This window comes from Ranitomeya variabilis, chromosome 2, assembly GCF_051348905.1.
Source record: "Ranitomeya variabilis isolate aRanVar5 chromosome 2, aRanVar5.hap1, whole genome shotgun sequence".
Lineage (NCBI taxonomy): Eukaryota > Metazoa > Chordata > Amphibia > Anura > Dendrobatidae > Ranitomeya > Ranitomeya variabilis.
In genome coordinates this window covers 850,828,496-850,841,053 of record NC_135233.1, presented here as the reverse complement: position 1 = coordinate 850,841,053, position 12,558 = coordinate 850,828,496, and the positions used below count along the sequence as shown (strand labels likewise).

At 41.5% G+C, this 12,558-nt stretch overlaps 1 protein-coding gene across 1 annotated transcript in view; it reads right to left on the bottom strand.

The window, feature by feature from the left end:
* The window catches only part of LOC143803972 (uncharacterized), a 254,169-nt gene that overhangs the window by 175,346 nt on the left and 66,265 nt on the right, over positions 1–12,558 (bottom strand). The window contains exons 6-9 of the mRNA XM_077281723.1: positions 12,235–12,354; positions 7,425–7,544; positions 6,872–6,991; positions 5,037–5,156 (exon numbers count right to left, since the gene is read on the bottom strand). Coding sequence (XP_077137838.1) covers positions 5,037–5,156; positions 6,872–6,991; positions 7,425–7,544; positions 12,235–12,354 — 480 coding nt within the window. The remainder of the gene's footprint in view (positions 1–5,036; positions 5,157–6,871; positions 6,992–7,424; positions 7,545–12,234; positions 12,355–12,558) is intronic.

Sequence of the window (12,558 nt, the reverse complement as noted above, 5' to 3'; positions counted from 1 at the left end):
ATTGATCGGCGAGAATATAACCCAATGATGACCTTAGGTACTAATGTGATAGCTATTTTTGTATCGTTGTCCTGCGGAAGGAGTCGGTGGACTCAGAAAAGCATCGACAATAAACCTGCAATTTTGTCTACTATAACTCCTGTCATAATTCCAGAAAGTGCAGAAGCACTTCCAAAAAAGGCTGTAGAGTAAGGCTGGTTTCACATTTGCATCTGTGCGTGCAGCGTTTGATCTGCATAGATCTGCATGCGTCATGTGTACATATATTTAACATGGTGTACTCAGGGACATGCTTTTGCATGCATTCGCTTGTGGATTTGTATGCATGCATCATTTCACGGTCTGCGGCGGGGTCCGGCGACCGCAACTTGTTGCATTTTTTGAGGTGTCAAATATTGCGCAATCATTGGCATGCAGATGATTGCAAATGAGTGCATTAAAAAAATGCATTATTATATATGGGAACGGATTGGTATGCAAGGACATGCGTATGCTTGCGTTCTATACGCATGCATACTTCACACTAATCATGTCCAGGAAACACTGATATAAAAGGGGGGTCTGGAAACAGGTAGTCCATTGCTCTCAAGACTCTGGAAGCGAATGTTAGTGCTTTGCTGCTCTGAAGACTGTTTTGCTTATCTGAAGACTGTTTTGCTGATAGGAAGACTCTGGATTTCATTCAGGGTGTGAGTATAGAAGCTATGAAAGGTCTGTCTGTTTCTCTCACTACAGTCTGTATTCACTTTTGTCACTCTTGCAGCATTCCTCATCAAAGATGTCCTGCAGTGAACAGCACACCTCGCAGAGCGGACAGGAGACTGAAGAAGTCATACATTTGCTACTGATTGGTAAGTATTGACTGTCAATATGACATATGTAGTAAAATCATGTATTTTCTTTACAGAACAGTTCCAGTCTGGCAGAGCAGGAGAAGACTCAGGCCCAAGTTCTGGTGGAAAGACGGCGGGTAAGTATTCTTGACTGTTTTTGTTTTGTTTTGCTTTATCTTTACAACTATATTAATGTGTTTCTTTGATTTCTAGGTTCCACATTGTGAAGCCACCATTGACAACGACCTCCTAATAACATTGGTGCAGGAGCGAGTTCCGTTGTGGGACATCCGGAATCAGCGTCACTAGGACACTGTGGTCATTCGGCGGCTATGGGATGAAGTGGCTAGATCGCTGTTGGATCATTGGGACCATGCCACACCTCAAGTCAGAAATAATTTTTGTAAGTATTGCAATGTGGTCTGACGCGGCAGTGAACCTGTGGTGCATTGTTTTACAATTTCTTTTTTTTCCACCTTCACAGTGAAGAGAGTCAAAGTCTGGTGGCGTTTGATGACGGATCGCTTCAATAAGAACATGAGAGAGGAGAGTCGGATTAAAAGTGGTGCTGCTCAAAAGATTTCCAAATACAAGTACCTTCATAGTCTCTCCTTCCTGAGGCCTGCGGCTGGTCATCGAACATAAGTATTTTTGTTTTGTATTCCATGGTATAACATCTGAATTTTTCTTTTCCACAGGATATGTTGGCACTTTAAATTTTTTTATTTTTTTGTAGTAATGTTTTTCATTTCTTTTTCAAACAGAACCTGGAGCAGCACCACTGAACCTGGATCGTCCTCTGTTGGAGCGGCCCCTCATCGAACAGCCACCAAACAGTCCCAGTCATGCACCAGCGATGCAGCAAGTGGGCAGGCTTCACAGGTTGGAGAACAGGCAGCTGGTCCTTCAGGTTTTCCTCTTTCCCAATCTTCTGCCACTTTTTTTTTGGCTCTTCTCGCCAGCGGCAGAAGGTCTGGGACAGGCCACTCATGCCCGAGTTTGTTCACATAGGCTCGGTCTTCCAGAATGGCCTAAAGTCCGTTGGAGACAGACTGGAAAGTGGGTTTGTGCATGTGAACTCACTTTTCCTGGAAGTCAACGCCTTGACCACCAGGAAGCCGACCTTCAGAGAGCAGCACAACATTTTTTTAATGCTGTAGAGCGGGTCATGTCGGAAAACCTTACGCCTGAACTCCAGCTGAATGTGATGCAGGCCTGCCATGCTGCTTACAGCCAGGCTATGCAGCAGACTCGGTACTTCCAGCAGCTACACATGGCATTTCCAGCTGTTCCGCCACTAACCAGGTTCACCACCATGCCGTCCTGCTGCACACATGCCTCAAATCACCACCATGCCGAATCCTGCTGCACACCAGTCTACCTCCACCACCATGTCGAGTCCTGCTGCACACCTGTCTACCTCCACCACCATGCCGAGTCCTGCTGCATGCCTGTCTACCTCCACCACCATGCTGAGTCCTGCTGCGCACCCCTGTCTACCTCCACCACTATTCTGAGTCCTGCTGCATGCCTATCTACCTCCACCACCATGCCAAGTCCTCCTGCGTACCAGCCTCAAGCCAAAGAAAAAAAAAAGAAGCAAAAGAAGGCCAGTACCAGTTCAGCACAGCAAACCAAGAAGAAGACTAGGACCAGCAAACGTACCCCTAAAACTCTCATTCCACCTCCACCCTCACCTTACAATGTGCCTGTGTTTTTTAATTTGTCTCTCCCTTCCCACGCTTCCACTTCTAATGTATCTACTCCCATCCCTGACCTCCCAGACCCCATGCATTTTGTAGACCCTTCCCCTGGAACCCTTTCATCATCCACACATGCTAGCCAATCATCCCAGCTCCACACTCCCCATGTCCATCATATTTCACCCTCCAACATTCCCCAAAGCTAATTTTTTATTGTTAAATAAAATTTTGCTTTTGTTTGCACATTCACAGAATGTTCTTTATCTCTATATGCACCGTCGCCACACTTATGCGCCGTTTGCCACACTTATGCGCCGTCGCCGCAAACACACACTTATGGGTATTGTTTTGTTGAGGGAACTTGGAACAGTTGTTTCACTAGAGGTTTTTTTTATTATTTCAGTCAGCAAACATTACAGGTAGATTTTACCATTACAGTTAAATTTTAACATTACAGGTACATTTTAACATCACAGGTACATTTTAACATCACAGGTACATTTTAGCAGCTTAAACCATGTCATCTTGCCATGCCAGATGTCCATTATCAGAAACAAAGTAGGCAGCAAATGCATCCCTCATTTGGGCAACTTCCACTGAAGTCCTCAGAGGGTGATCTTGGTAATCACGCAATGTGGTAGTTACAGGTTCATCAAGTTCAAAGTTTGGTCGCTCTTTAGCCAGGATGTAATTGTGCAGAACAACACACGCTTTCACAACCTCATCAATAGTATAAATTTTTAGTTTAATGACAGTTCCCAAAATGCGCCATTTAGAGACCAGCAATCCAAAGGCACAGTCCACAGTTCATCATGCCCTTGTCAATCGGTAATTGTAAATCTTTTTTGTGTCCCGACTTGAGTACAGTTTTAGGAGGTTGGCACACATTTGGAATGCTTCATCCCCAACCACAGCTAATGGCATTGATGGGCCTTCTGTGTTGGGATGAGGTAGTGGCTGTGGAAAATTAAAATCATTACCATAGAAACGTTGGCCCATGTCAGAGTTTTTAAAAGTCTGTGAGTCATTTCCTCTTCCAAATGAGCCAATATCAACGGTGACAAATCTACAGTCAGCATCTGTAATCGCCATGAAAACAATAGAAAAGTATTTTTTTATAATTGAAAAACTCGGATCCACTTCCAACTAGTCTCCTAATGCAAATGTGTTTGCTCTACAGCCCCCAAACCGTTAGGAAAATTACAAATGTCCATACATTTTGAAGCATTTTCCAGCCACAGTTCAGTTGTGGGTTGGGGGAAGAATTCTGCATGCAGAACATCACATAAAGCACAGCAAGTGTCTGCAATAATCAAAAAAAGGGTGGACACTCCAATCCGGAATTGGAAATGGAGAGATGATAAGGTCTCTCCAGTAGCCAGGAATCTGCTGAACAGAAGATGGGAAAAAAAATCAGTACATGGCTTTTAGAACAATCATATTAATGGAAGGTGTTTCTTTTTTCAAAATTACGTACCTTAGGGTCACCAACAGACGTTCCTCAGCAGGAATTGCTCGCCATAGCTGTGTTCTGCCTGGTGATGGATCCTCGCACACGTTGCAGCAAGTCATCAAAGCTCTGTTCCGACATCCTTGTGTAGTTGAAAAACTTCTAAGGGTTTGCACGCAGCTCAGTGTAGAATGAGTGGTAGGTTCTGCAGCTCTCTTGGACTTCAACAATGGGGTGTTACCAGTAGTGAGGACGACGTCTTCTCCGTCTTTCTCTTTTTCTTTCTTCATAACCAGCAACAGCAAAGGCATAAGCCAAGTTCAAATCCAAATCCAGATTATGATATTAACTCTCCATGCAAAGATCCATCTTGTGGCAGGATACAGCAGCAAAAGATGAGAATTTATTCTGTACAAGGGTCTATATACAGCATCCTATCGAACACATGCGCATAAATAATACAAACGCAGCTTTTTTTGCATCATGCATAAGATGATATGAATAAAAAACTCTGTGTTATTATGCGTTTGCATGCATTTTGACATGCTTTTGCGCATGCGGATGATACGCTGCGCAATCAAACGCTAAAGTGAACTTAGTCTAAATCTTGAGTAAATCCCCAATCACAATGGCAACCAATCAACACCCCAAAACCATATTACAGATTTTCTAATGGACACTTGAATGGATGCCTGGACAGGATTAGGTAATTTAACTGTCTTTGTCAAAAATAGCAGAGTATAAGGAGATAAACAGCAGATACTGAAGGTTGCACTGGCTGCTGCTGTTAGAGGAAGATGTCGGCTGTACAAGAGAGGATCGGGATCAGCTCCTGAGTCCCCTCCATGCACCCATATTCGACATACAGTAGGATGGCGTTTGTATTCTACGAATCAAAAGGGTTAATAAGAATAACTTAAGTTTTACACAGATTGCTAAATTTATGCATAGTTTACATCTTTTCGCTTGGGTCCTATTGTATAAAAAAAGATTACAATTAAGTATTGTTAAAAAATTTAAAACAGTAATGAATGACAAGTCAGAACTCACCTGAGAATCCAACATTACAAGTACAGATGTAATTCCCTATTGTATTAGTGCAGGTTGCATCAGGTGAGCAGATATTATTGGTCTCACATTCATCAATATCATCACAGTGGGTCCCATTACCTGATCAATATAAAATGTTGTAACAAAATAAAAAAGTATTTATCCACATACACGATCTAAATAGTTACTGACCTATAAGAATATCAAACATTAACACATTTAGCTCTTATAAATCCAGAGCTGTCAATCACGGAAAATGGTGTTGAGACAAATGAAACATAACAAGGTGGGAAGGTGCGCTGAGCTCTTCTGCCGCACTAAGGGTGCACTGAGGCACCTCCTCAGCATATTTAAATAAAGAACATTTTTTGGCAAATGCAGCAATAGATTTTGACACTAAATGTACGGTGCTTATTAGTGTTGTGTCCCCTGTACGGTGCTATGCTTGGTTTGATCAGACATTTTGTGCTGACAGACAACCATTAAGGCTTATGTCCTCAAGCGTTTTGTAAGGAGCAATGTTTGGACTGCCATAGGGATATATGATCCCTCTACTGTGCTGCCATTAGCCTTCCATTTTATATAGAGATACGTTAATGGTTTTATTTCCTATAAGACAATAAAACAAAAGAATCATGTAATACACTTTGGAGGTTGGGGCTGTGTGCACAGTTCTCCACTGCGCTCATGGGCCCCATCAGAAATATCTGATCGCTTTAAACACCCTGAGTGCCCAAATATTTAGTGTTCTGTGCCATATGGGTAAGAACAAGGCAACAAAAAACTGTTCTCAGTTACACCTTGAATTGCTGCAGTTTTTCCATGTTTCATTTGTGGCCACTTGGTGGCTTGTATAGGTGAACCTTTATCTGTATGATCCATGAAGCTAAAATCCTAGCTGTGCAGGCACCTTAAGCCTTCATGGACATTTGGTGGCTTCATACAAGTCCGTAATTTTAGCTGCCTGAGAAACATATGCATGCTAATATTAACAAATCCCTCCCAGCATCCTTCTTTTTGACATCTTTCTGCTCTACATTATTCTGCATTATTGGCCATTCAGGTCTCCATCCTGTTACTGATGTGTTAATAATATTACATTCTCTTACATGAGAACCATTGTTACAGCACAGATTTCTGGTCCCATCAGTGTAGTGTTCAAATTCAAAGTTGGAAAATTGCAAAATTTTCAAAATTTTCACCAAATTTCCGTTTATTTCATCAATAAATGCAGGTAATATCAAAGAAATGTTACATCTATCATGAAGTACAATATGTCACGAGAAAACAGTGTCAGAATCATCAGGATCCGTTGAAGCGTTCCAGAGTTATAACCTCAAAGGGACAGTGGTCAGAATTTTAAAAATTGGCCCGGTCATTAACGTGCAAACCACCCTTGGGGCTTAAGGGGTTAATCTTTGTTTGTAGTTTTCAGTTAATGATATGCTCATGCTCCAGGGTGGCCTGCGGGGGGGGTCTTTATGTGTTGTTCTGCGTACATATTCGTCTGTATGGCTTCTGACACTGTCTGTAGTTAGTAAAATCCTGCTGACAGGTTCACTTTATGTCAAAAGATGCTACATCTGTGTGCATGTCCATAACATGAGCTACTAACTTCCATTACTATCATATATCGCTGATGTATGTCATTTGTCATGAAGGGTTAACTAATGATATATTAGAGGTAGATGCAAAAAAAAAACGTATGAATCTACATATATCATTTATTCAATTACCCTTCAAGTAAAAAAAATCTACTTCTGTGTACAAATACAAAACTTTGATAAACTATTCATTTCCATTACTTTCCCATATTGCTGATGTATTGCACTTACCTGTGTATCCAGCATTACATGTACAGATGTAACTTCCCACTGTGTTAGTACAGGTGGCGACAGCTGAACAGTTGTTCTTTCCTCCACATTCATCAATGTCAGCACAATATGACCCAATACCTGATCACAAGAAATGATGACTTATTACTGAAGCCTGTGATTCACAGGTATTCTGATGGACACTTGAATGGATGCCTGGGCAGGATTGGGTGATTTAACTGAGGTTGTCGCAAATAGCAGAGTATAAACAGCAGACACTGAAGGTCCCACTGGCTGCTGCTGTTAGAGGAAGATGTCGGCGGTATAAGAGAGCCAGAAACCACCGTCAACTCCTGAGTCCATTCCATGCACCAACATTCTACATAGGACATAGAACGGCTTTTACATTTTAAGAGAGAAAAGGGTTAATACGAATACCTTAATTTTTAAACAGATTGCTAAATGTATGCATAGTTTACATTTTTGGGCTAAGGCCTGATTGTATCAAAAAATATTACAATTAGACTTTGTTTAAAAAAGCAAAAACAGGAATGAATGACAAGTCAGAACTCACCTGAGAATCCATCTTTACAAGTACAGGTGTAATTCCCTATTGTGTTAGTGCAGGTTGCATTAGGTGAGCAGGCATTGTCGGTCTCACATTCATCAATATCATCACAGTGGGTCCCGTTGCCTGATGAATATAAAATGTTGTAACATTAGAGACAGATGGCATATTAAAAATGTATTTATCTACGTACATAATCTAAATAGTTACAGTCTTATAAGAATATCAAACATTAACACATTTAGCTCTTGTAAAACCAGAGCTATCAATCAAGGAAAAGGGTGTGAAGACAAATGAAAAATTACAAGGTGGGAAGGTGCGCTAACCTCTTCTGCTGAACGCTTCAACATATCCCACTTAGGGCAGTCTCACACGTCCAGATAATTCCGGTACCGGAAACAATCGGTACCGGAATTATCCGTGTCCGTGTGCCCCTACGTTTCTGGTGTACATCAGTGTGGCACACTTGCGGCACATGTGTGCCGCCCGTGTGCCCACTGGGTACCACACGCACCGTGCTGGGTACCACACGTACCAGCATCTGGTGCTGAATCCGCGATTCATATCTTCTTTGCAGCAGTGTTTGCTGCATAGAAGATATGAATAATAGTATTTAAAAGAAAGATCTATCTGTCCGCCGCCCTCCCACCCCCTGTGCGCCCCCCCTCCCCGCTGTTCTGAAAATACTCACCCGCTTCCCTCGTTGGCTGTCGCTGCTTCCTGTGCTGGCCGCTCTTTCTACTGTATGCGGTCATGTGGGGCCGCCAATTACAGTCATGAATATGCGGCTCCACCTCCCATAGGGGTGGAGCCGCATATTCATGACTGTAATCAGCGGCCCCACGTGACCGCATACAGTAGAAGGAGCGGCCAGCACAGGAAGCGGCGACAGCCAACGAGGGAAGCGGGTGAGTATTTTCAGAACAGCGGGGGGGGGCGCACAGGGGGTGGGAGGGAGGCGGACAGATAGATGTTTCTTTTAAACACTATTATTCATATCTTCTATGCAGCAAACGCTGCTGCACAGAAGATATGAATCACGGATTCAGCACCATGTGGGGGGGACAGCGCTTACTGTAGCGCTGTCTCCTGCACGCCACACGGAGAACGTCCGTGTGAGGTACGTGTTTTACACGGACCCATTGACTTTAGTGGGTCCGTGTAATACGTGCGCTCCCACGAACACTGACATGTCTCCGTGTTTGGCACACGGAGACACGGTCCGCAAAAAATCAATCACATCTGCACAGATGCATTGATTTCAATGTGTCTACTTGTGTCAGTGGCTCCGGTACGTGAGGAAACTGTCACCTCACGTACCGGAGCCACTGACGTGTGAAACCGGCCTTACTCTGAGACTGTTTTTTGGGGAAATATTGTACTCCATGATAGTGGTAAAATTTATTTGATATGACTTGCATTTATTCGTGAAAAAATGGAAATTTGTTGAACATTTGGAAAATTTTGTAATTTTCATACTTTAAATTCTTATACCCTTAATTAAAAAAGATGTGTCACACAAAATAGTTAATAACTAACATTTTCCACATGTCAACTTTACATCAGCACAATTTTTGCAATAAAATAATTTTTTAAGGAAGTTATAAGGGTTAAAATTCGACAAAGCGATTTCTCCTTTTTCCAACAAAATTTACAAAACCATTTTTTTTAGGGACCAACTCACATTTGAAATGACTTTGATGTGTCTATATGATAGAAAATACCCAAAAGTGACACCATTCTAAAAACTGCACCCCTCACGGTGCTCAAAACCACATTCAAGAAGTTTATTAACCCTTCAGGTGCTTCACAGAAATTTTGGAATGTGGAAAAAAAATTTACATTTTACATTTTTTCACAAAAAATTTACTTCAGATACAATTTTTTTTTATTTTGACAAGGGTAACAGGAAAAAATGGACACCAAAATTTGTTGTGCAATTTCTACTGAGCATGCCGATACCCCACATGAGAGGGAAAACATTTTGAATGCAAAATTTGCTGAAACAATTGGCATATGCCATGTCGCATTTGGAGAGCCTCTAATGTGCCTAAACAGTGAAAATTCCCCCACAATTGACACCATTTTGGAAACTAGACCCCTCTGCGAACTGATCTAGATGTGTGGTGAGCACATTGAACCCCCAGGTGCTTCAGAAAAGTTTATACCATTGAGCCGTGAAAATAATAAAAAATTACATTTTCCGTAGAAATATGTGTTTAGCTCCAAATTTTGCATTTTCATAAGGGTAACAGGAGAAATTGCATCATACAATTTGTTATGAAATTTCTCTTGAGTACGCCGATACCCAATATAATGGATAAAACTACTGTTTGGGCGCATGGTAGAGCTCGGTATGGAAGGAGCGTCATTTGACTTTTTGAAAGTAAAATTTCCTGGAATCATTAGCAGACTTCATGTCCCATATGGAGAGCCTCTGATATGCCTAAACAGTGGAAACTCCCCACATGTGACCGAATTTTTGAAACTAGACCACTCAAGGAATGTATTTAGATGTGTGGTGAGCACCTTAAACCCCCAGGTGCTTCACAGAAGTTTATAACGTTGAGCCGTGAAAATACAAAAAATCACATTTTCCCCCCCCAAATTTTTTTTTGGCCCCGAATTTTGCATTTTCATAAGAGTAACAGGAGGAATTGCACCAAACAGTTTGTTATGCAATATCTCCTGAGCGCGCAGATATCCCATATGTGGGGGAATATTTTTGAGGCACAATCCAAAGCTCAAAAGGGAAGAGGCTCCCTATTGAAGTTCAGATTTTGCTGGAATGGTTTGAGGGTGCCATGTCACATTGACAGAGCCCTTGAGGTGCCAGAACAACTGAAACCCCTATATGTGAACTACTTTTCCAAACTACACTCCCCAATGAATTCATCTAGGGGTGCAGTGATCATTTTGACACCACATGTGCCTCACAGAATTTTATACCATTGAGCGGTGAAGAAAGAATAAATTACATTTCTACCACCAAAATGTTGTTTTAGCCCCAAATTATTAATTTTTCTAAGGGCTAATAGGATTTTTTTTTTTTAAAACAAACTGAGATCCATTTTTTTCTGAGTGCGCCAATGTCCTACATATAATCAGGAAATGTTTTCAGGCAAAGTGCAAAGCTCAGAAGGCAAGGAGCGCCAGATTTTAGTGTTATAGTTTGCCATGACCCACTGGGAGAGCCCGTGAGGTGTCAGAACAGCAGAACTCCCATAAGTGATCCAATTTTACAAACTACATCTCTTAATGAATTCATCTAGGGGTGCAGTGATCATATTAACACCACGGTCGTGCCACAGAATTTTATACCATTAGGCAGTGAAAAAAAAATAACTACATTTTTACAACCAAAATTTAGTTTTAGCCCCAGATTTTACATTTTCACACAGGAAATGGGTAAAAATGGCACCAAAATTTGTCCCACAATTTCTACTGAATGTGGCAATACTCCATATGTGGCTGTACAGTACTACTTAACCATACGTAGAGACTACGGAGGAATGCAGCATTATTTGCCTCCTGGAGCACAGATTTTCCTAGAATAGTTTGCAGACCCCATATACAGAGCCCCTATTTGCTAGAAGAACAGAATCCCCCCCTCAAATGACCCCATTTTGGAAATTATACCCATTTGGGAATTTATCTACAGGTGTGGTGACGATGTTGACTCCATGGGTTCTCATCGCTTCAGAAATGCCAAACATTTGGACACAATATGTGGTTTAGGTACAATGTGGGGCTCAGAAGGGAGGGGGGCATTTTGATTTGGGAGCCGAGAATTTGCTGAATTTCTTTTGGAGGGTTATGTAGCCATTTCGCTTTTTCCATGGACTTTGTGCTACCAGTAACGTGGAATCCCCCTATATTTCCGTTAACAGATGACAAACCAGAGTGGGAACTTGCTTCTTTGTGGATTGAGTTGAAGCATTTATTGGGAAAATTTTACATAACATTTCGGATCACATTTATCCGGCGCTCTACGCTAAGCACTCACTTTGGGGGTTTCCATCTAAATTTCTGAGTGACATGATTTAGATGAAACCCCAGAGGGATCCATTCACCATAATGAGGCAGTAGAGTTACTCAGGACTCCGTCTGGCCTCTGTTTAGCAGTGGCCTTCTTTTCAGAAGTGCACAAAACTGCAGCCGACAGCACTTTTATGCAATCCTAAAATGATGGACACTGCCGAATCACAGGTCCTATGGCGCCCACAGTGCCTCCATCTGCCTCACTATAGGGAATGTTCTGCCAGAGGTTGTGGCTGAATCACGTGTTTCAGAGATTTACACTGAAACCCTGGTGTAAGTGCCCAGGGCAGAGCGCAGGATATAAGTGCGCTGAGCCTTACTGCGATCTTTGAGAGGCAGAATAAAAAAATCAAGAGCAGGTGAAGAATTGATTTTATTTTTTTTAATGCCATTCCTCGTGCAGTATAAGTGAACGTTATTCTTCGGCTTGGTGCAATTACAGCGTTACTAAATTTATATCGGGTTTTTATTAGTGATGATGAACGAATAGTGAAATATTCGGATTCGGGAAAATCGAAAAAGATGCTACATCTGTGAAAAGGCCATAACATGAGTTACTAACTTCTATTATTACCACATATTGCTAATGTATGTCATATGTCAGGAATGGGTTAACTAGAGTTAGATGCAATAATAAAAACGTATTAATTTACATATGTTGTTCATTCAGTTATGCTTTAAGTAACAAAAAAATCTACATCTCTGTACAAGTACAAAACTTTAATGAACTATTCACTTCCATTACTTTCCCATATTGCTGATGTATTGTCCTTACCTGTGTATCCAGCATTACATGTACAGATGTAACTTCCCTCTGTGTTAGTACAGGTGGCATCAGCTGAACAGTTGTTCTTTCCTCCACATTCATCAATATCAGCACAATATGACCCATTACCTGATCACAATACAGAAATGATGACTTATTAATGAAGCCTGAGATGATGAGCTCATCCACACTTGTCTTACAATATGGTCATAAAGTCTCAATGGATGATACTAAATTCTACAGGAGAAACTGCAGCCAATGTCTTTCAGTCTTTACTAATAAAAAGACACTCTGCACAAACAAGCCTTATATTAAAGGGGTAGTTCAGTACCT